At 41.1% G+C, this 25,798-nt stretch overlaps 1 protein-coding gene across 2 annotated transcripts in view; it reads right to left on the bottom strand.

The window, feature by feature from the left end:
- Cpped1 (calcineurin like phosphoesterase domain containing 1) overlaps positions 1-25,798 on the bottom strand; it is a 136,216-nt gene that overhangs the window by 101,337 nt on the left and 9,081 nt on the right. For both annotated transcript variants that reach the window (XM_003478168.5, XM_063226564.1), the window contains exon 2: positions 4,366-4,584. In XM_003478168.5, the coding sequence (XP_003478216.2) occupies positions 4,366-4,584 (219 nt within the window). The remainder of the gene's footprint in view (positions 1-4,365; positions 4,585-25,798) is intronic.

Below are 25,798 nucleotides of genomic sequence, written 5' to 3' on the forward strand. Positions count from 1 at the left end.
TATGCTGTGATATTACCTGTGGTGGACTGAATAATATTCTCCCTCACTAAGAAGCCCAAATGTAATTCCCAGAATTTGTGAATATGTTATCTTCCACAGCAAAAGGGGAATTAAGTTACTACCTTGAGCTAGATGACCCTGGGTAGTACTATTGATCTGTACAGCAGGGAAGTAGGACAGTCACAACAACAGAGTGTGAGAAGACAGAACAGACATCAGACAGGAGAGAGGATGCCATGATGCTCCCTTTCACAGTGGACGAAGAGACCAGAGGCCAAGATGCTGGAACCTCTAGAAAGAATACAGCCCTGCAGATTCATGTTGGGACTTCTGGTTTCCAAAACTTTAAGAGAAAAAATTTATGTTGTTTTAAGCTGTTATAGCAGTTACAGGAAAGAAATGTACAATCTAATGAATAATGCCAATGTAAGCTTGCCTCCTTTAAAGAACTGAGGAGTGTATAAGACTACATCATCACTTGAAAATAATGATGTCTTAGTTTCTCAAGTGGAGGCAATACAGAGAACTCTTCAAGGAAACTTGAAAGAGATGAATTCAGTCTTTACCATCATGTTTAGCTTACAGCAAATTTTAATAAACAGGGATGGACAGATATGAGTTTGGCACCCAGCACTCTCTTGCTCCCTAATCGTACCATCACATCTTGATTTGTCAGCTGCACACATAACTGCTGGAATCTAACAAGGCTCCTGGGGACAGTATCCATGGGTTGATGCTTCAGTGTCAGTAGGATCAACAAAAGTAACCCTAGGCTTAAAAGTGAAGGATTGAAAATCAATGGTCCCCATATTTGTACAAATCTTCATTTGCTGCTTCTAATATAGCTAATCCCACAGGGAAGCATTATAAAATAAGAAAATACCTAGATAACCATAAAGATGTAGGAAGGATAAAAAAAAACATGTGTTTCAAAACAAATGGACTTTGTCCAGAATAAAGAAGATTGAATTTCTTAGGGCTGTCCTTATGGGTCTTGGTACTGGTCATTCTTTTCATCCTTATTTCTGTGCTTCCCTTGACAGACTCAAGCTCCACAGAAGGACCTGGTCTCTAATTTCCACTATTACATCACAACACCTAGCTCTGTACTTGGCACTTTACACACAATGAATATTTGTGGATGAACAAATATTATGATGAATATTACTTTTATTTACATTACTCTGGTCAGCATGGTGATGTGTGGCTATAATCCCAGCACTCGGGAGACTGAGGCAGGAGGACTGTTGTGAGTTTGAGACCAGCCTGGGCTTTAAAGTGAGTTCAAGGCCAGCCTAAAATGCATAGTGAAACTCTCCCAAAAAGACAAAAAAAAAAAAAAAAAACAAAAACTAACAAAACATTACTCTGAAAGTTCTTTTGCTTCATTCTGAACTTAAAGCTATTGGGTCCAAGATATTTACAGTACAATTAAAAGTATGCTTTCTGATTTTATTTGCCTGTTAAAATATGCAGTTGATAATTAACAATGTGCTAAGCAGTCAAAGCAAATAATTACTTTTGTAGTGAGGGAAGCCATTTATTGCATATTAAAAAATGATAACTAGTTTTAAAAAACATTGTTTACTCTCAGACCACAATATTCAAAACAGTTACAGTTTTCTCACTAGCTCAGTTAAAACCCCACAAACAGTCTAAATCTTCAGAAGAGATTATGAATTCTATTCCAGTCTCACTGAATATGAAATGTGTATTCGAAAATTTGCCAGTTCACATTGACAATGTCTTTGACCAACTGATAGGATTGATCATAAAAACTGTACCTTTTAATTTACTTATGTTCAGTATATTCTATTTCAGAGGAAGTATAATTGCATGAAACGTTTTTATTTTAAATCTGATTTTGAAATATAAGTGAATACATTAACATAACTCAGAACAAGTTGGTAAACAGCTACAAGAACATGTTACATAATTCCAGTGAGCTCCATAATAGTGTTTTAAAGAAAAGAAACTACTAGACAGAATACAGTAATAGTTAAATTTAAAATCTTAAGTTCAAGAGTCTAATAGAAGCAGAAGTTTTGCTCACTGTGTGGTCCAGAGTGGCAGTACATGCCAACGTGAATTTAGGGCCATATCCCAAAGAAACTAGCTAACTGCAAATCAGACCATTTGGAAGTAGCATTAATCTGATCAACTAACATTGCCTTGGTTTCTCTAAGGAAGCTCAGTCTTCTGTGATTTCCAATTCCTTTAGAAGCCAAGGAATTGTAGACATTTCCTGTGTATGATTTTGGCCACACTTTCAGCCACAAGTCACTGAGAGTGAGCAAGTTTACAAGCAGTTAAGATTTACCAACAGCTAAGACTTTACTTCTCTGTAAGGTAAACTCAGGACTATCTTTGCAAATGTTTTGCTGTACAGAGCTGCTGGGATGGTAATATACTGCAGAGGTATGGAGCTATTGTCCTTGTACCCTGTAGTCCCAAGTGGTTGAAGTTTTAAATTCTTGCTGCTTCAATTGGCTCTTGGCTCAAAGAACTGAGATCCTCAGAAGATAAGGGGTTTGTAAGTATTCACACATATGTCAGTAGCACATGGCTAACTTGGCTTTGTTTACTGACTTATGTTCCTTTTTTCTTCTAGAACAGGTGCTGCCCTACGGATGTGGCATCACTGGGCTCTCCATGTCCACGTGTATGGCCTAGTGTAAAATATGAGTAAATGGAGAATGAAAGTTCCCCCTGCTGACTACATTCCTTGAATTCTGGAGAAAAAATGCTGGCTGCCCCCTTTCCATTCTCTCAGCCTAACTCTGGGTTTTGTTCTGGACAGAAAGGTTGCTAACAAGTGAGCCTTATGGGTATAAATCGATGTGCCCAGGCTTCTTGCAGAGTGCCTTAGCTTCCAGAGGAAATGGAAATCATGGCAGGTCCTAGGTTACAAGTGAAGTTATTCCAAAATAAAAGTTCACAGCCACTGTATGTATAGTTAAGTATGTAAGATAGATAACCATATTACTAAGTTTTTGTTAGTTCATCAAACAGAATGGTTTGGACTGTCATTGACTGTTCACTTTTTATGTTTTGATTTTGTGACTTGAGCAACTACTTCTAAGATAACAATATGTAATTTATCAGCTAGTGATTTCTGTTTTTTTTTTTTTTTGAAATTCTATATTATTTCTACCCTTTTTCTGTTTTGCTTTTTTTCCTCTAAAAAAAAAATTCACAGCCACTGCTGAAGTTTACGGCACGATCTTCAGGTCAACTCTGTTCCATTAAAAAGAAACAGAGATGTGGGTAAGGGGCAGAGGCCAGAGGACCCGGCTCTGCCTCCATGATGGGCAGAAATACTGACTTATACTTGTTCATGAGGCTCTATCCATGTCTGGGAGAAAAGAATACCAGAGAAGAGAGGAAAAGAAAGAGTGAACACAGTCCCAGGAGACATCTGTTATTTGTCATTTTTTCATTTTTTACATCTTACTTTTCTTTAGAGAAACCTTCCTATTCTTCAGAAGACCATGTGGTTACAGTAGCACTGACCTCATAGCCTGGCCTGGCTTCAGGAGCCATATGAGCCTTTGACTCTCATTAGACTTCTTTTCCTTGAGATGGTTTTTTTTTTTTTCCTCTTTTCTTTTCTTTTCTTTTCTTTGAGTCAGGGTATCACTATGTAGTTCAGGTTGGCCTCAAATTCATAGCAATCCTCCTGCTTCAGCCTTCTGAGTGCTAGGATTACAGGCATGCCCAGCTAGATTGTTTTTATTTTAAAAAGGATACAAACCTATAGCTCCTAAGAGCCATTAGAGAGAATATGCATTCAAACCAGAGGAAAACAGAGCTAAATGATAGAGAGACCAAGTCGTAACAACAACCTCTGCGCCTTTGCAGTCAGTTGTACCTAAAGCCCAGATCTTCCCCTGGTCTTTACAGTCCAGTGAGGCAATGTGTACACTTAAAAAAAACAAAACTGAAGCCAAGTTAAGTTAAATTTCTTTAATGTTCAACTGGGCAAAGGACCAACAAACATGGGAGAAATAAAAATGTAAGAAAGAAGAAGGGAAAAGACCATATTTATGAGTAAGGTATCTAGAAACAATTCAGATTTGTTCCTGGAAATCAGAAAGGTGACATGGGGGAATCAGGTCTGTTTTCATATTAAGGTCAGATAATCAGAACTGTAAGTCTGCCTAATTACTGTGATTAATCTTGTTAAATTCTAAATCTAAAATGGGTGTGCATTTTCTGAGGTTCAGTGATACTATAATAGTTTTGAGGAGAAGGAATGAGCTGTTACCAGAGATGTGTTTGGATCAAGAGCATTTTCTTTTCTTGCCTACACATGGTCATAACTGTATAAAGAGAAAAGGTCATGACTGACAACCCCAATCTTACCTGGCATGGCATGGATGAGGTCGCCGCACAGAACAAAGAATTTAGGTTTGGGGTTCAGCTTGTTAATGGCCTGAACAGCCTGTTCAGTGAGACGGATCTCCTGGTCCCATTCATCACCACCATGGTCACAGTCCCCAGTGGACCAGGCCTTCATCAGCCCAAACTGTGGGTCTGCACCTTGGATGAAGTAGAACGGGCCTTTCCATTCCTGTTCCTCTTCTGAAAGAGAGAGAGAGAGAGAGAGAGAGAGAGAGAGAGAGAGAGAGAGAGAGAGAGATGAGTCAGGCAAGGTATCTAGGTTACCAGGCAAGTAGATCAATATTTTCCTTACATTAAGTAGGTCATTTTAATAAGCTGCTGTTCAAACATACCATTTTGCTGTCATAGTGTAGAGGATTTTGATTTGTACTAATTATGCCTGGGACTGGTGATTCCCAAAGGCCACAAGAAACCATGTGGGCTGCTTCAGCCATGCAACCAAGCTGTTTATTTAAAAGCCAGACGGCCAAGCCAAAGCACAGAGCCACAACAGTACCATATAGAGGATATTAATGTTCAGCAATAGTGTTCTAATTAGAATTAAAAATACCCCAAATTGAACACTGCCAGAAACATTATATTTAAATTACTAGTTGAAGTACTTACAAATCCTCACAGTCTTAATGGCACCATTTACATTGTTTTGGGGAATGTGACAGAATTTAAATCACAAAACTTGGTGCTCAAAGCTCCGGCTATCTGGTGGGAAACATAGTGCCAGAAATGAATATCTAAATGAGTAAGTCAATGTGGAGGAGGAGAAAGAGGAAGGGAAGAGGAGGAAGAGGAGGAGGAGAAGGAGAAGGATAAATGCTACCATTTGAAAAGCAGCAGGAGGTAGGTAGGCATCAGCATGCTATGAGGCTAGGTGTATGGAAAGAAAGGAGTTTTTTCTTCCCTAGTTTCACTGAGGTAAAATTGACCAACCCCCCCCCCAAATGTATATATTTAAACGCACAACACAATGTGCTGGCAGGTGTATGCATTGTTAAATGATTACCACCACCAAAACACTGCGCATATCCATCACCTCACAGTTTTACCTTTTGTGTGTGGGTGGTGAGAAAACATCTACTCGTAGCAAATTTTAAGTATATAATACCTATTATGAAACACAGTCTCCATGCTTTTGCTTTTGGTTTTTAGAAGCTACTTATCTTTTAAGAAAAATTTTCACTGACATAAAAACAGAACAATTTTACAGGATACCATGTGATATTTTAATATATATATACACAATATAATGTTCAAATCAGGGTAGCCGAATCTATAGTCATAAATATTTTTCTTTATGATGAAAACATTAAAAATCCATTTTCCCAGTTTCCTGATACATTTGGTCCATTATTGTTATCTGTAGTTACCCTACTATGCAACAGAACACCAGAATTTATTGTTCTTATCTAACTTAGTAGTGACTAGCCAAACTTTGGGACAGGATATTTTATATTCTTAGGGGGTTCTGTCTAGGCTCAACTGATCCAGGTGATCCTGGATTGCTCTTCTAGTTGGTTCTGCTGGGCTGAAGCTTCTGAAGCCAGAACTGCCATGGGTATCTGCTTCTAAAGAGTTGGCATGGCCATGAGTGGGCATGGAAGCCCTGCAAGTTTCAAATACTGTTTTGGCACAGAATCTTTTCTTCAAACAAACTCTGTGGCAGGCCAACACTGAGAACACGAAGTGAGAGATGTCTTTATGCAGCAGGGCCTGTGGCTTGCATTGTCGGATAAGGTCTGGAGGTGGAGCACAGTCCAAGAATGGTGATCTTAAGTCCCCTCTTTTATCTTCTGAGGAAACTGAGGTCTACAGATATGATGTACCTTATCAATGGCAGGCTCACCAAGTCTTAGTGCCAAGGACAAAACTACCTTATAATGAGTCCAGTTTTTTTTTACTTTTTAATAATGCATCATGCATTATTATACGTGCTATTTCTTTGGAGGTCACAACCATATTATAATTTCCAAAAAGCTCCCCATGTTCATGTACTTGCCAGGCCTCATATCAAGCACTGATAATATATGGGTAACCCAAACAGAGGAGGTCTGTGCTCTCCCAGCAATAAGACCTTTTGAGAAGAGACAATAAACAAGTAAACATCCAGGGAACTGAGTCAGAGTCCTCTGGGCTCTGGAGGGAAGCAGGGCATAGTTTAAATTAAATGGTCAGGGAAGGCTTTCCTGACACTATTAGGAGTAAGATGAGATCTGAATACAGGGAGGCGCCTTTTTAAATTAAATTCCATAGCCACCTAGCTATCCATCCCACAAGGTTACTGTCATTTTAGAATGGACCATTGGCTTTGGCTCATCATTCTTTTATTTCCTTTTCCGAAGTTAAAATAAAACAAAACAAAACAAAACAACAAAAAGTTAACAGAACACCCTTACACACTATGTAGAACAAGTGGTACACATATGTGAACCAGTCAGTCCCTGAACTACAGCACAATTGCTCAGTCAAGTCACCCACCAGAGATTACTGCCAACAAGGAGAGCTGGAAATGCTGGTGTGCAGAGGATGGCACCCTGGCACTACTGGAGGGCTTAGCTCACATTCTCCCAGCCTTTACTGAGAGTGGCTGAAAGACTAAGATGGTCCCCAAAGATCCTGCCTGGTGATATTCATATTCTTGTGCAACCCTAAGTGCGGGCTAGACCTAGGGACCTGCTTCCAATAAATAGAATACTGTGATGGGCCATCCATTCAGAGAACAGGCCTGAGAAAGACCACTACCTGAATCTGTATTCCTATCCCTTACTCTAGAAGTCAAAACTATCACATAAACAGCCCCATGGGGTGGCCAGCACAGCAAGAAACAGGGAAGCCACGTAGACTGTCAATTTGATGATGACAAAGCACAAAATAAATAGATTCGATCTAAAATGACAGTAAGCATATCAATGCTCAATCTACTTTATGTATCTAATAAAATAATTTGTTGACTTAGGGATCTGCATTCTCAAAGGCAGCTTGATCCTCTTAGAGTTTCTACCACCAGCCCACAAAAAAGGAACTGCACTCTGCTAACAGCTCTGCCAATGGACCTGGAAAATTCCCTCCCCTACATTTGATCTCAAGAGAGCAGAGCCCTATCTGACTCCTTGGCTGTAGTTTTAGGAGAATCTGGGGCCAAAGAACTCTGAAAAGCTGTATGGATTCCTGACAGAACTGAGATGAGATGATGCAAGCTTGCTGCTTCAAGTGGCCAGGCCTCAGGGTAATTTGTTATACAGTGATAAATGCCAGAGAATCAGTCAGCAGCAACAAAGGGTCAAGGAACAGAATGACTTCCTGAAGAGCTGAATGTGTATCACACAAAAAAAATCTGAGATTCTGCTTCATGTTTGAAAGTTAATTGTTAGCAACATTTATTCATTTTAATAAAATAATATGTATTGCTGAATACTTTTAGCTATATTCCTATTTCTGAGGCCCTTTGAGGAACCATTTAAACTGTGTGAATTAATCAGAGCTGGATCTAGGAGGTGATGGGCACCCAAGGTTGCACCATAAATCAACCTTCTACAACAGAGCTTAGAAACAGTTCCCCACAGCAAACATTTGAACAAGTAGTTTCCAATGACAAATAGGCATACCCTCAGAAAGTCAATAGTCCTTGGAGCTATTAAAATAAATCTTTCAGTAGTTACCTACTTAATAAAAACTTAGGCTGTCAATTTAATGACAACAAAGCACAGATTAAATAGGCTCAATCTAAAATGAATGGCAGTAGGCATATCAATACTCAATCTACTTTATGTATCTAATAAGATAATTTGTTGACTTAAGTGAAAGGGTTTTGGCCCAGACAGGACACTATAGCCAGGAAAGCCACAACCGGAAGCAGGAAGCCCCTATCTCTCCTGCCCCTAGGAAGTTACCTGTGACGCCATCTTCCCGCCCCTGGAAATTTACATATGGCACCAAATCTAGGACCAATGGGCTACCTGTGCATCCCTAATGCCCGCCTTAGATTCCACCCCAAACCGAGGCTATTTACATACCCCCACGCCACATGTCTGCCGGCGAGATCGCCAGTTGCCAGCGGTGGGGTGTGCCGGTCATCTCTCTCCATGTTCTCAGAATAAAGGCCGCTTTTTATTTTATACTTCTCATTTTTTGGAAATATTTTTCATCTTTTGGAAATAATCCTAGCATTTGGTGCCATGACTCGATCAGCAGGCGATTGACTCCTGGGACACACCCAGTTGAGTCCCCTAGCCGATAACCAGATAACATCCTGGATTTATTCCGAACTTTTTCCTCTCCCAAGACGTCCTTGTCGCCAGCCGCCTGCACTCAGCATCGGCCAGACTGATTTCAGGTGAGTACTCCCTGGGGAACTTTTGGCACTGGGCAGCCCCAGTCAACTGTTCTCCCCGTTCACGTGGGTCTGTGCATTTTCACGTCCTTAGGACAGCCCAGGGCAGGGTTCTTTCTGGGCAAACCTGTGTCCACACTCTATAAAATCTCTCACGTTCTTTGGGTTTGGATAGCCCAAAGCAGAGATTTTTGGATCACCCACACTGAAAGAATCGCCTCACTTCCCTTAAAGCCTTGCGCTTTCACGGGCAAAACTGTCACTGACCCCACATGGGCCCCACTCGTAAATCTCTCAGTGACGACTGGAATATATGAGTTTTTGGAACCATAGCCGCCACGTGGTGCCACAAACAAGTGACGTCTTGTTCTGGACCACTGGCTTTTTTCTTGCCTGAATCAGTCATGGGAAACGTATTTTCTAACTCCCAAAAGACACCTCTACAATGCCTAATTTCCAATTTATGTACTCTAAAAATTAAAAGTACCATAAAAACTAAACAATTAACTTTTTACTGCCAGGAGGTCTGGCCAACCTACCCGCTTATCGGCAAGCATTGGCTCAAAGAAGGAACATTTGACCCCTGCATTCTCAGAAACTTGTATGAGTTCTGTCAGACCGGCAACAAGTTATTAGAACTCCCTTATGTTCAGGCCTTTCTTGTTCTGAGAACACGCCCATCTCTCATTAAGTCTTGTGCTCCCGCTCAGATACTTTTAGCTAACTCTACTGCATCACAAACTTTTCTGTCCTGCTCTCCAGTGTTTTCCTGGCTGCCGCCTGCCTACCCCCAAACTCATTCCCTGTTGTTACCTCCTGCTGGACCGCTCTCCCCTTCCCCTATGCCTGATTCTCTCAGCAGTCCTGGTCCCAATGCGTCGCAGATACCTCCTGCTGTGCGATCATCTCGCTCTCTGCCTTCCGGGACCCATAACTCTCCCAGCAACTCTAATCACTCTGTTAGTGCTTCCTCAAGGTCTCTGATTTCTTGTTCTCCTGAGAATTCTCTATCCCCTACAGCATTCTCACCGCCTGCCCACCATACTAGGTCTCAGTTGCTATGTCCTTCCAGCAGGCCATGTGATTGTTCCAGCTTGCGCCAGGAACAGTCGCCATGTTGCAACCCTCTGCCACATGGCATGGCACTGCCATGTTCAGGAGGGTCACATGGCGACAGGGCACCTCCATGTTTTGGGTCACGTGACAAGGCGCCACCATGTTCCCAGGACCCTCACTGTCAATGGGCGTCCCCTTGTGGCTCCTCTTGTGAACTGCAACAGCCGCCCTGTTGCAGTGCACATGATGCTTCACTGTGCTGCCGACAGCAGTCCTCTCGCTGCAAGGCACACAGTGAGACGCCATCTGCCTGTGTTTCCCAGGGTGACAGGCAGCAGCTCTGTAGCTGTTCTACAAATGATTGCTCACACGTGTCTACCGGAAGGCTGGCTGCCCAAAGGCCCTCTGCTCCAGAATCTTCTTCTCAGGCTCTGCTACCGCTTCGGGAGCAAGCTGGCCCCAAGGAACTTGTTAACATCCATGTGCCTTTTTCCCTTTCTGATCTATCTCAGATTACCCATAAATTAGGTAGCTTCTCTGTTGACCCACAGAATTATATCAGGCAATTTAAATTTATTACTAATTGTTATGATTTACATTTTAAGGATGTTTATGTGATTCTAAATACCACTCGCAGCTCACAAGAACAAAATCAGCTGTGGCAAGCAGCTCAAAAAGAAGCTGATCACAGACATAGGTAAACACCGCTGATAATGACCCTGGGCCTATAGCTGTGCCAGAGCAGGACAAGCATACTAACTATAACACTTTTAAAACAGGTCCAGGAGGCTAATCAAAACCCAGCTGTGTTCCTAAATTGGATTTTTAATCCTCGTGCCCCGAGAGCAGTTCCAGCTTCACGCCCTGTGTTGGGCCACCTCCCAGGCCCTCCCCCATGCGCCATCCCAGCCCCTCCCTCCCCCATACGCCATTGTCACTGCCACCTTATGCGTTTCCGGGGGCAGTACCAGCCTGCCCCTGCACGCTACGTCCCGGCGCTTGCCCCACCCCCATGCCGGGTGTGCTCTGCCGGCGTGCCACAAAACAGCAGCTCAGCCGCTCCACTCAGGCATGCTTTTTTTATAATTCGACTCCGCTCAAAAGATGTTTTTTTATTACAATTCTCAAACCATTTAATCAAAGTTACTGGCCACCTGATAATTTTACCAGCCTTGTTTATCAATCAAAGCCTTCACCAATTTCCTGTTTAACAACTAAGGTTATAAATTCCTTTTTGCTGGGAATCACTAGCTCTATTTCAAGACAAGGGTTTTCTTCAAAGTTTTATTTTATTTGTCTTAGTTCATACTACTCCAAATAACAACTTTAAAAAGTAAATGTGTTCAAAATTTGACAGTATTAGATCAGTTTTGATAGATTTATTCATAAGATTGCTAAACCTTTACTGCAAAATGTTTCCATTAAAGCCTTTTTGGGCAGACTAAAGCTTTTTTTGTTAATTCTACATGTCATCCTATAAAAAAGCGATGTGCCATCCAGATAAAGCCTGTTCTCTAATCTAAAATGCCAATATTAAACTCCTGCATACTTACTTAATTCTACTATAGTCCAAATCCCAAACAAAAAGGCAAAACTTGACCTTCAAACCTTAGAGAGATCTTAATATGGTTTTTCATATTTTTAACACTTGTGACACTTGGAGTTTTGAGGCAGGTAAACCTACACAAGGTGGAGCTGCCTGGCCCCCCATGGACCACACTCAAATGCAGCAGAAGACATTGGGCAACAAAATGCCCCATCCTGGTGTTCTTTGAGACCTTACTTCAGGGCTGCTGGACTGTCCTAGCCACCAAAGCGTGGATAAGCCATCCTAACTTCTAGCCCTCACAGGAAATGTCGACACTGCCAGATTCATTGCTGAAAAAAAATTGCTGCCGAAGACTGAGGGGGTTGAGGGCAACAACATCCCCCTTTAAGGTGTCCATCTCAGAGTCCAAGTCGCACTAAAGTATCAGGTAAGACAATTCTCTATTTTTGTGGACATAGAGGCCATATATACAGAGTTCTTCCTGAGTTTTCAGGCTGCTATATTAAGTCCTCAGTCTCTTATGACAGGGTAATGATGGTCAACCTATGCCATTTACAAACAGGGCCTATTTTGTGCAGGTCCCAGTCCTAAATCTTAAAATGCCTTTTATACAGGCTGACTTAGACACACTGAGGCCTCAACAGCTTCCACCTGTTGTCGCTGGTGAACCCTTCCTCAGTGATATAGACCACCCCCTTCCTTTCTTGCTCACCAGTTTGTCAGACAACCCTGGTCAAGACTGACAGATACATTTTGTCTTCTCACTTTGTTTATACTTTTTCAGGATACATAAAAGCCTTACTTTGAATCAAAGTCACTTGGGACTTTTTAATGCTTAGTTCCAGAGGGAGGAATCTTATAAATGTATATTTTGTCATTCCTCAAAAGGATAGCATTTTACTTTATGAAACTGAATTGTCAACAATAGTTGCATTGAATTGTTTCCTCAAAGTCCAGGCTTATCTCTGCCTATGTTCAACTCAAGTATTCGGGCCTAAATATGTCTCAGCACTACTGATGACTAATTATCACCTTTTGAATTGGTGGTCAAACTAAATCACAAATCACAATTGGTTTGTGTTAAAACCAATTAGAATCTAATTGAGAAATTCCTTACTAATAAATGAATTCCAATACTTTAGATTTTAAGTGGGGCTTTGTGTTTGTGTAATTTTGTGTGATTATGAGCAAAAGAATAATGTGAGTTTATTAAATTCAGATCTTATTTCTGATCTAGACGGTACCAGAACAAGACTCTAACCTTTAGAAACATTTGACAGAAATCTCTGGATGATGCCTACAGTGGATCTGGTGTTATTACACAGTAAAGCCTGAATCTGTTTAACTAATGTTAACTAAAATTCCTAACTCAACTATGAATAAGAATGTCCACAATGGATTTAACATTTTTAACAAATTCAGAAATGCTAATTTAGCTCTATACTGCTATATAACAAATCAACACAAATGTAGCAGCTTAAATCAATATACAACTATTATTACATATACTAGGTGTGTCAGCCTTAGCCTGTCCTAACTTACCTTGTCCTCCACTCAGTCTCCAACAAGCTGCAATCAAAGCTTGGCCACACCTGATGTCTCAGTAGAAAACACATTGGGCAGAGTCTTCCTTCAAGCTCACTTACTTAGTTGTTTGTAGGACTAGGCTCCTTGGAGCTACTTGAGGGCACCAGTTTCTTACTGGCTGTAGGCCAGAGAGAGGCTTAAGTTTCTTTGACACCCAGCAGCATAGAAATCTGCTCCGATAAAGCCAGCTAGGGGAGGATCTGTTAGCAAATGTAAGTTACTGTTGTACACTAGTACAAGCTTTGTGATATTTGTATTATACCAAAATACCTGTAATGTGGCCTACTGTTCTATATGCGTGTTTCTTTTCCTCTGGGTGACCTAATTGATATGTTAATCAATACTCTTGTAAAGAATTGTAACTTCCGGTGAGACTTCTCTGTCCTCTCCTAAGGGAAACAAAGGTCTTCCTCATTCCTTAGCGGATCAAGGATTTTCTCATTTTCTGATCCACGCCCATGACCTTTACTTTGTGAGCTTTGATGTGTGCTGAAGGGCGGGAAGTGTAGAGGAATGACACACACAGCTTTTGCAATCTCCAACTGCACTGTGTCTCTGGGCCCAAGATAAAATAAATCAGCGCTGCTTTTTTAAAATATGTTTTTAGGGCTGGGGATTTAGCTCAGCGGCATAAGCACCTGCCTTGCAAGCAGGCGGTCGTGAGTTCTATACGCAGTACGGATAAAAAAGAAAAAGACAAAATAAATAAATCAATAAAATATGTTTTTGTCTCATTTTTTGAACTTGACTTTGGGGGCTCGTTTGTGAATTACAAGAGTTACAATGCTGTGTGGCACAATGATGAAAGTGCTATCTCATCGCTTTTACTCTGCTTTTTCTTTACCACCCAGTTGCTACACCAGCCCATGCTAAGGGAAAGGGAAGACGCAATGTCTGAATACCCAAAGGCGGGATCATGGGGCATGACTCAGAGTCTACCACAGAGAGTAGTATAAAACCCAGGCCCACTCTCACAGATTTAACTCACTTCAGCTTAAAATTTACACTTGACCCTCTTACTGCTTTGCTGAGTGTCCCCATTTATTATGGCTCATCCTCGGGAGGCTGGAAAAAATTCACGGAAGCCCAACTCTTCCTACCAAAGTGGAAATTGTCAAGGTTTCCTGTCAAAGTGGAAACTGTCAAGGCTGGAAAGATTCTCAGAGTTGCCTTTCACTTAACTAAGGCCTCTCTAGGAGATCTCGGGGCTCAAGTTCAAAGCCACATAGTCAAGCAGTTTTTACCCAAAAGCTATTCAGAACCTCAGCTCTGCTGTGTTGAAGTGAGTCAGAGTAGGGAATGGGCCCCAGGCTTTCTAAAAGTTGTGCATCTAGATAAAGACATTTTTTGTTTTTGCAAAGTTTCCTTTTAATGAAAAGTCTCAGTAAATGAGATGGCTGCATAAAAATAATGCTGGCAAGACCCAGCACTTTTTCCCAGTAGCCTATGATGTCCATAGTTCCTGCCAATAGCACAGGGCTGATTCAGGGTATAGGATGGAGTCCAGACACTCATCTGAGGGTGCTAATTGGTGATATCCTCCAGATATGACAAACTCAGGGTCTGGCTAACAGATGTATTATTTGGCCCATACAGTATTTATAAAATTCTGAATTTGTTGCCAACATTTTAAATTCATGAGTTTCCTATATATGTCTGGATTTCTGGATTCTCATGGAAAATCTAATCAAATGAGGTCCACGTGGAGCATGCCCAGGATTGGCTAGAGCTGCAAAGCCCCTTTACATGGGATGTGTGCTCTTCAATGCACTTTAGCTCATACGTGCCCACCCAAGTCACCACCTGGCATCTATAATAGCCTTCATCTGTGCTAACCCCTCCATTTTGTTCAAGAAGACCCAGCAAAAGCAGGCTGGGCTTGGGGGTACCCTCCTATAATCCTAGCATTCAGGAGGCTGAGATAGGAGGATCTATACGAGTTCGAGGCCAGCCCACACTACAAAGTGAGTTCAAGGCCAGCCTGAACTATATAACAAAACCCTGTATCAAAAAGAAATATAAATAAATAATACACTGACCAAGGTGTAACAAAACCGTGAAGGGACCAAACTGCCCATTCTCCCATAAGCTCGATTTCAGAAAAGGTGATCACAAGATTGAGATTACAACAAAGATGCATCTAACTATGAGTGCCTGTATCTATCTAAATGAGGCAAAGAAAAAAAAAAAAGCTCTCCGTTACTAAATCACACTTTGAAATTGATTTTAAAATAGTTTTAAAAGAAAAATTTGCCTTAGAAATCCAATTCACCTATTATATACAGATTAACGAGTTTTGGCCTCTTCTAACTTTCACTTGGATAACAAATCGCCACAACAACCATCTTTCAAAAGTAAGGAATAGTGGATTTGAGGTGATATTAAACTGCACAGAAAACATCTGAGTTTTCCTTAAATAATTTAACCAAGTACAAAGTAATGGCACGCAGAGAAGCCTCTGAAAAGGCTGTAAGAGTTCATACAGTGCTTTATTAATAATCTTCCCTATGAGACTTTACTTATGGGTCAAAAATCCTGCCTCAAAGACATTCAAATTGCAATTCTCCTTACAGTCTGGTCAAACAATATCACAAACTAAATGTTTTCTTGGATTTGTCTCTGCCAATATATTTCCTTTCACTCATTTTTATTGTACCTTTGGGCACATTTGTCAATGAAAGCTGATTTTTAAAAAATATATCAAGAATTAGAAATTTCATAGATTTTTGGCATTGCCACTGATTATAATAAGTGTACTCCTAAAAGCAAATGAATCACTGTTTCCATCATCCATCTAGGAAAAGGCCAAGCAGAGTCATTGTGGCATTAATACCTACACTATAATAATTTGTTCTCTCATGATGTGTAAAATCTGTTACATTCAACCTCAAATAATTCAAGGTGGAGTACAATGATAAATAACTCTCAACTGAGTTTTTATAAAGGAAAGTCACAGTTTTCTAAATATATTTTGAGAAGACAGTTAAAATGCTATCACACTGAGCAGTCTGAATACAGATTCTTACCATTACAAGATCACATGATGACAGTGTAGGAATATTCAACAACTCGAATTGGCTGCTGTTAATTTTTCTGACTCAATACATGAATTGGGAATATTAGTTGGCCATATTTCTCCATTTGATTAAGAAGCTGAAGACTTAACATAAAAATCAGTAGAGTGTAGTATTCATAGGGTTTTCTGGACAAGTCCTGCCCCACAGCGTGGATTCAGTAGCTTACACTCAACATCTCCAGAAGCAAATTCGTCATCTTTCATTCATGTTTCATTCATCTTTCTCCACGTTTCCAATTTCCCCACCATGGTGTCTAGTTCCTCATTGTACAGATCTTGGGATTATGTGTCAGTGCATAGATATAGGCAGCCAAATTGTAGCAATCCCTAGCTACCTGCTGCAGCCCTGCTTCCAGTCCCACCAGTGTCAGCCCACAGAGTCCAATTTATCTGAAACAGGGCTGGAGGAACAGCTCATCCCACTTCAGCCCAGCTTAGGTAGGCTGTGTGCTTTCCTAACCCCTTATTCTGTCAAAGCCCTGCTAGAGCCTTGCTCCTATTCTCAAATCTCAAAGCAGGCCTCAGCTTTGCTTCCCACTTCTGCATACTGTCAACACAGATCATTCAGTGCTGGTGGTAGGCAAAAGTAAATATTTGTGGAGAGATAAGCAGAAATGACAATGGTACTGCTTACTGTAATACTGAGGGTTAAAAGGAGCCCAAAGCTTTTCCACCTGTTCTATCCTTGTCTTATTAGATCAGTGGGTCTAGTTCCATTAGACAAGGGATGATTTTGACACCCCAAATCACTGGTAACTTAGATAGTACTAAATGTAAAGACACTTTTGATGTCACACTGACTGCTATGGAAATCCCAGAGCCCAGGGATGTTGCTCATCTCTCAATACACAGGGTAGTACCCACAACAAAGAATGACCCAGGCAATGATGTTGGTAATGCTAAGATTGAGAAACTCTACGCAAGGTATGCTACAGAATCCCTCCAAAATAGACTTCTCTCTGTAGCCCCCAAAGCCCCACCCTTCCCACTCTTCCTTCAGGGTCTCCCTTTCATTCTGCTGAAATCCCATCTACCTTGCCCAGCCCCACTACACTACAGTGCCTGCCTCCCTCCTCTGTAGGCAGATGCAACTTGGCCTCCTTCACTCATTCAAGTACCCAAGTCCTGGGCATCCATTCTACAATGATGAGTTGTAGCAGTGGTTGAAATTCAATACTAGCCAAGATGACATGTTCCATTCCCTAAGTAAGATCTCATGGAATAGTGGAGGAGATGAACAACAAAGTATACAGCTAGGCTAGTTATACATGCTTGCTATGATATCAAAAGGGTGAGATCACACCAGGACATATAGGGATTGTGAGAGGCTTAAAGCCACTGCCTGACTTTGGTTCTCCATCTCCTAAAACCCTTACATGGTATCATGGAACCATGGAATCTAGAATCTGAGGCCTGTATGCCCTATATTCAAACCCCATTTCTCCATGACTCAATTTCCTTAATTCTCTGGACCATATTTTCCTTATATACAACAGAACCTTCCTCAAAAAGAACTAGTAACTTTAATACATTTAGATTAGGCATAAAGTAAGTGGTCAAATGTAAGCAACTGCTAGTTACCATGACTACTGTTCAGTCACCTCAACCCTTTTCTGCACAAACAAGGTTATTGCAGTACTGTCTCTTTGTTCCTACACTATATAGTAGGCTTCAGAAAAGACCTGATGAGATTATATAACTACATATTTTGTCTTTGCATCTTTTCTTTCACATAGTGTGGATACTGCTTTAATTACAAAACCACAAAGATGGCTAGGTTTACAGCAGCCTGGAGGCTTTCTGGCTAAAGAGCAAATACCAATGAAATGCAATTTTTGCACTTCCTTGCAGTAGCAATCTGCACAGTGAATCACAATCCAAATGTCTTCAGCAATACCCTTCATCTTCTCAGGGGACTAATCTTATTTTAGTAGTAAAAAACAGTAGCTAAACAATATTTACCACTCTGGGACTCTTTCTGGTTTAACAATCTCACAGTAAAACTGTCAGACTTAATGCAGCAGATAATAGTGTCCTTCATTAGTGGTTGCTTAGGGATTGGGGGCTGGTGACAGCTATGGTGCACAGGGTTTCTTGTGGGGTGACGAAAATGTTCTAATATTGACTGTGGTGATGGTTATACAACTCTATGAATGTATTAAAAGCCCAACGAATTGTACATTTTAAGAGGGTGAATGGTATGGCATGTGAAGAGTGGGTTTTTAAAAAAAAGTATCTTTCAGGAGCCTGCACCCCGCCTGCATTAATTAAGTGGGACAGCAATCCTGAGAGTCTCCAAAATATTCAACCACCAAGTAAATTTACCCAGCCTCTCTTTTCTTAGCCTAAATGAATCCAAAAGGTGGTTTTTTGAGATACACAAAATCTTCTGAGTCATGGCTTGGCTGCCACATTTGCCATCCGGGGAAGGGGGACTTGCCAAAGTCTTTATCTGCAAGTCCCCAGACAGCCAAGACAGCAGATGGCCAGGACTTCTAGGCCAGGTGGCTTTCAGCATATACTGTGCTGGACAACAGTTAAAGGGGTAAAAGACATTTCCAGAACCCTCTTCCACTTTTTAGAAGCAAAACTCCATTTGGATGTTCCCTGTTTTGGCGGATGACTGATGTGAGTTTTGCACCCCTACTTTTTTGTTTCCCTGCTAGGGAGCAAGTAGTGGCAAGCCTAAGCAGAGCTCTGGGGATGGCTGGAGGCAGATGTAGCCTTGTAGGTACACAAAGGCCATGGGTGAGAAGATAGCCCTTCTCCGGGCAGCCATGGCTCCAGTACATGGTACTATGTACCTAATGAGCAAAACCCTCTGTAACAGATGCTCTGAATAGGGCACATATTTGCAGGTCTGCCTGGTGTGGTGGTCATACTGTGGATTCTACCGGTTTGTTCAGCATCTCACTTTCAGCTCTGTTTTATCCAGAGAATCCATCGTCCCTTAGGCACACATACAAGAGAAGCAGAGAAGTATTCATTCATGTTTGTCAATCTGTTTAATATCAAATGATCACTGAATTTCCACAACTGCCAGCCACTGTTCTAGTGCTAGACTGGAATCTATGTACAGGTAGGGAAAAAACAGTGAAGTCACAGGAAGAAATGCACCATTATGAGTTTCCATTAGTGTCACAAAGGAAAAAAAAATAGGTCAAAGCAACAAGGACATAATTTACAAATAGACAATAATCTTCAACTCTAATTTGAAGAAACGAAATGCATTAAAGAGGAAAAAGAGAGAGGCAAAGAAAGGCATGTCAAGGGGTGAAAGATCCTGCATTGTTTTAAAGCAACCACTCTGAATGCTGCAGAGTGATTTTGCAGCCACAGAAGACTGCTGGAAAAGGAGCTGGGATCACTGTGATAAGAACTGGGAAAGACAAGGGTGCACACAACCACAGTGTGCTCTAGGGGTTGAATGCACAAGACTTAAGACAGTTTGGACATGAAAATGACAGGAGACACAGAAGCCAGAAAGGACCTTTGACTTCCGATAAATCTAGTAAAGTCTGATAAAGCTCAGCAGTCTGGGCTGATGGTCCAATATGGTCTAGGAGCAAGTACAGCCACAGGGCTGGCAGTTAGAAAATAGAACTCTTATCTGGACCTGTCTGCTTAGTAGCATGGGGACCTAAATCACCAAATGTCTCAGTGCTGTAGGTAGACAAAGTCAACTCAAACTAAAGGCAAGGTACACGTGACCTCAGCTGAACCTTAAAGCAGATCAAGCCAACACTGTCTTCACTGTGCAATTGAGGGCCTGAAGCATCAGTTTGGCTGGGTTTCTTTTTCTTTTTAAAACAAGATGACATGAGTCTGGGCATTCTTTTACTCCGTATCATACTTGGTCTTAGTTCCGAGAGGTGGAAGGCAGTAGTTCCAGGGCTCCTTGATGTCCCAGATGTCCCGATGCCATGTGACAGCCCCTTCCCCACTGATAAGTCTGACAAAAGTCACAAACATGAAAGTTGTCAGTTGTCTCAGAAGACAGTCTCTTAATAAACTTTCACTAGGTTGCCTGGAACCTTTGAAAAGCACCCCCGAAGCCCTCTAAAAGGCACCAACAAGGGTCTGGGGCAAGTTGGGGGCTCAAGCCTTGGCAGCCTTCTACCCTCCTGCATTGTGCACACTTAAACACCTGTCTGTTCACTACGTGTCTGTTGTGAGTTGTTTCCAAGTCTGTTGATGCCGTCACATATTTTTAAATCACCCAATTGAACAAAATGTCAGCTGGAGAGACATAAATGTAAAAAAGTGCAGTTTACAATAAAACTAAGATGAATGCTTTGGGAAGACTCAATAAAGGCAAGTGGTAAAAATAAAATACCATTGCATGAGGTGTTGAAGGGCAAATATTAAACATTTGAAGGAAAAAATACAAACCATGATTAGTTCTTTACTTAGAGTGCTTCCCAAGTAATTTTTAATTGACTATGTGTCACTGGACAAAACCATAACTGCAAAAAATATTTATCTTTGGATGGTGTTTATGCATGAAAAGCCACACACAGGCCCATGCACAAACCTATGTCTAAGACAAGCCTTTGGCCCAACCTCAAAAGACTGGTAAATATATGCATATATATGGTCTACATTAAAATGAAATGTTAAAAGTAATAATTCTTCACGGATCTTCTCTCTAATTTTTTTCTTAGTAACTATAAGGTTTCTATTGTGGTTAAAAAATATGTAATGATGGAAATTTTCTAATAATCAGATCCTTACTTCATACCACACACACACACATAATTCAACATAAACACTGATCTAAATAGAAGAGCTTGAATTATAAAATTCCTAAAAAAATATAGAAACAAATCTTCATAATTTGGCATTAGGCAAAGATATCTCAGACATGACACTAAAAGCATAAACAATAAAAAATAAAAGTACTGATAACTGGACTTCATCAAAATGCAAAATTTTGAGGCTGAGCATGGTGGCATACTCCTGTAATCTTTGCTACTCGGTAGGTTACAGGGATTGCAAGTTTGAAGCTAACATAGGCAAATTACTGAGACCCTGTCTCAAAATATTTTTTTTTAAAGTTAAAGCTTTTGTTACAACAAATAGTAGCATCTACAAAGTAAAAACACAATCCATAGAACAGAGAAAAATACTAGCAAATCAAATATTTGTGAAGGGACTTGTGTCCAGAATATACACAGAAATCTTACGACTATTTTAAAAAAAAAAAGGCAACAGAATTTTAAAATAGACAAAAAGCCAGGCATGATGGAGCATACCTATAATTCAAGCACTTGGCAGGCTGAGGCATGAGGACTGCTGTGAGTTTGAAGCCAGCCTGAGCTATAAAGTGAGTTCAAGGCCAGTACAAACTACATAGCAAAATTCTGTCTCAAAAAAGAAAGAGAAGCTGACCGTATTAATGTTTTTGGTTGGATCATTGAACACAACTGTTTGTAGTCTCTCTGTTTGAATGTTCACTTTGTATGCTTTGATACTGTGACTTGAGCAACTATCTCTAAAACAATAATGTGTAATCTATTAACTGGTGATTTCTTACTGGTTTTTTTTTTTTTTTTTTTTTTTTTGTAGTTCTGTATTACTTGTACCCTTACACCGCTTTGTTTTGTTTTGTTCTCTTTTTCCTTTTAAATAAAAAATTTTTTAAAAATTTAAAAAAAAAGAAAGAGAGAAGACACATAAAATGAACAAACATAAATAAATAAATAAACCAGGTATGGTGGTACACACTTGTAATCTCAGCACTTGAATGGCTAAGGCAGGAGAACTCTGATTTCAAGGCCAGCCTGGGCTAGATAATAAGATCCTATTACACTCACAGTCAAATGCACACACATATACACACATGCATATATATAAATGGGTAAAAGATCTAAACAGACATTTCTCAAAGATATACAAATGATCACTAATCACACAAAAAGATATTCAACATCATCAGTCATTAGAAAAATGCAAATGAGAGCCACAGTGATACACTACTTCTTGCCCATTTGGATGGTTATAATTAAACAGGCAAGGACATGGAGAAATTGGAACCCATATACATCGCTGGAAAGAATGTAAAGTGGTTAGGTGCTTTGGAAAACAATTTGGCAGTTCCTCAAATGTTAAACACAGCTACTATACAACTCAAGAATTCTAGTCCTATGCATCTACCCAAAAGAAATGAAAATATCTATCCATATAAAGTCTTGCATATGGTTGTTTATAATAGATTCATAAAAGACAAAGAAAAGTCTCGATGGGTAAGCGTTCATAAATATAAAAAGTCCAAATGTTGTTGATACAGTGGAACAATGCATTACATACAATATGGATGAACCTCAAATACATACTGATGCAAAGAAGTCAGCCATAAAAAAAGACTGTATCATGATTCCACTTACATAAACACAGAAAGTGCGCATTTAGAGGGGTACTTAATAGCTACCTGTGCTGGGAGTAGAACATGTACACATACTACAAATGAGAACACTGCTTTTTTGAGGGAAATGGAGATATTCCAAATTGAGATTATAAGTGCATCACTCTGTAAATTTACTAAAAACTGTTGAATTGTAAAATTAAAATCAATGCCTGTTAGGGTACACACATTACATCTCAACAAAGTTTATTAAAATAAAAAGGAAAAAATATACTGAAAAATAAAAGGAAATTTGTCTCGTGAAAATGTCATAGTGTGAACATATCCTATGACAGTTAATTGCTAACTGCACTGCATTGAGACACATCTGGAAGATTAGTAAGGCATACTTTTAGGCATGTCTGTGAGGGTGTTTCCAGAGATGACTGGCATATGGGCCAGAAAACTCAGTGGGGAAGACCCATTCTGAATGAAGCAGCACTGCCCAACAGGCTTGCACCTCAGATGAACAAAAGCAGGAAGAGGAAACCAGCCTGCACTTGTAAGCTTCGTTCTGCTTGTGTGGATGCATCTTTCACTGCCACAGACAGCAGACTCCAGCTTCCTCAGACCTTCAATGCATGCTCACATCAGTACCTTCCGGGGATCTTGTAGATCTTTAGTTTCAGACTCAGGGTGCATCCTTAATCCTTCTTGTTCTGAGGATTCAAGCTTCTTGGCCTGAACAGCTACTTGATCTTTTTTTGGCTTTTAAGCATTAAAGTAGGACTATCTAGTCTCTGATCATGTAAACCAATCTAATACATCTTCTATAATTATATTCTATTTGTTCTGTTCCTCTAGTGAACCTTAACCAATAAAGACTTGGGACCAGAAGACAGCCCATTGCCCTGACTGTACCTGACTACATGGCTGGGAAGAGTTTGGCAACATGTTATAAAATGGCTACAGAAAGCTTAGAACATGACAAGGAGAGCTTAAGGGAAAGCCCAGTATGAACTCAAAAGACCAGAACGTGGACAAGAATGGCAACAGAATGTGCTCATGAGGTTTCAGGTGAAATCGAAGATTCTACTGAGAACTAGTCTACAGGATATGTGTGTTGTGTTATATTCTTATAAAGAACTTGACCACATTTTATCCATGTTGGAGATTTTATAGGAAGTAGAATTAAAGGCAATGGACTAATTTATCTGGTGGAGGCAATTGCAAGGCAGTGAAGCATTCAGGCTGTAGCAGGGGTATTGCTGGCTGTTTTTAACCAGATTTCAATGAGGATCAGAAGCAGCAGAGCAGAAAGATTTGAAAATCTTCCATAAAAGAAGCATGTATATGGGGCTGGGGATTTAGCTCAGCGGCATAAGTGCCTGCCTTGCAAGCAAGCAGTCGTGAGTTCGATCTCTGGTACCGATAAAAATGAAAAGACAAAAAAAGAAGCATGTATAGAGTTGCAACCAAGAAAAATATGGCTGAAGACATTGGTGCCACTAAAAGGGATGCAAGTACTTTGCACTGGGACAAAAGGAAAGCTGCCTTGAGAACATCACAGGAATTGGTCAAACTCCACCCATGGAAGGATGTAAAAGTGTAACTCTTTCACTTGTAAAAAGAACTCCTAGAACTCCTGCTCAAGTCAAGTCACCTAGGGAACTGTCTCCTCAGGAGGGATTTATTTCATCTAGGCATTCAGAGACTTCTGCAACCATAGTCTAAGTGGGCCCAATAATTGCTTGAACCAGTGGCATTCACTGGCATCAACATGATACTGGTTTGCAGGCATGCAGAACATAAGAGTTAGGAGTCATGAGGACTTTTACCCAGATTTCAGAGGTGGTCCTGAAAGGCAACACAATGTGTGACAAGGTTGAAGTCTCTGCTCACAGTTCCTGAGACAGAAATGCATAAAGCTACAAAAGTGGAGCCAAAAATGTAATGGAGATACTGCAAAGTTTGAGGTACCAGGAATGTGGAACAACTGCTGAAGAAAGCCACATGCAATGAGCAGAGCCAGCCAAGGGGAAAGGTCATGGGGCTACACCCAACAAGGTCACAGAGACAGAGCTTCCTAAGCCCTTTAGAAATCACACCCTATTGAAAAGAGTTTTGGCCTAGACAGGACACTATAGCCGGTAAAGCCTCAGGCGGAACCAAGGAGCTCCATCTCCCCCACCCCTAGGAATTTACCTATGGTGCCAAACAAAGACCAATGGGCTACCTGTGCATCCCTAATGCCCCCTCAGGCTCCACCCCAAACCTAAGTTACATGTATGCCCCCACTCCACGTGTCCCATGGAGAGATCGCCGACCCCAGGGGGAGATGCCATGCCCCAGGGGATCGGGGGTGTCTCTCCCTGCATTCTCAAAATAAAGGTCATTTATATTTCATACTTCTTATCTTTTCAGCTGCTGCTGGTCCCCCGTAGTTCTATCATATGGTTCCCTGACCGGGAACGGCAGACAAGAGACTCCTGGGGCTTTCTCATTTTGAGTCCCCTGCCGTTCAGGACCAGGACTGGATTGCATCCTGCATTAATTCCTCACTTCTACACTCAGGAGCTGTAAACTTGTCACTGCCGGTTCACAAACAACACTGACCCAATTTACCACAGGTGAGCAACCCCCCGGAGATTGCTGCTGGGCCAGGCCCCAGGCAGGTTTTCTCCCCCTTTCCATGGGTTCGAGTGACACTCTCATGTCCTTAGATAGCCCAAGGCAGAGTCTTTCTGGGCCAACCTGTGTCCACACTGAGGGACTCTCACATCCTTTGGGTTGGGATAGCCCAAGGCAGAGTCTTCCTGGGCCAGCCTATGTCCACACTGAAAGACTCTCACATCCTTCAGAGCTTTTTAAGTTCTCATGGGCAGTGTTGTTACTAAACCCACGTGAAATCCACTCATATATTGGTGACAGCCAATTATTATGAGTTTTGGAACCATAAAATACTGATCGGTCTAGAGTAAAAAGTGACGACTTTAAACTTAGCAGACCAAGGTCCATTGCCTCATCTGGCTATAACTCCGTGGGCTAGACCCCACACCAGATTTTATCTTGAGGACCACTTCCTGTCCCCCACCCAAAAAACCATACCTATCTATGGCTTATCACACTGACGACAAGTTTACAAAACTCTCTATCTTTAAGCCTTTGTTTTGGGAATGTGTGTCCTTTCCTGCTCCTCCAGGATCCCTCCCCCTCCCCACACTTAAAAAGATAATAGCATCTTTCCTTGCAGCCTTTCAGAGCTTTCTCACCATCTCCTTTCCTCCCAGATCCCACCCCCCCCCCAGCGTGCGCGCTGTGTGGACTGACCCATTCCCCGCCAAGATGGGGGAGGTGCACCCAAACAGTGTTGAGAGATAAGGGCAGCTACTTTAACCTCTCAAGTGCGCTCCAGCCCAAACAGTGTTGGGAGATACTACTGCTTTAGGCTTTCGCCAC

This window comes from Cavia porcellus, unplaced genomic scaffold (assembly GCF_034190915.1).
Source record: "Cavia porcellus strain 051 isolate PalLab524CR breed Dunkin Hartley unplaced genomic scaffold, mCavPor4.1 scaffold_16, whole genome shotgun sequence".
NCBI lineage: Eukaryota > Metazoa > Chordata > Mammalia > Rodentia > Caviidae > Cavia > Cavia porcellus.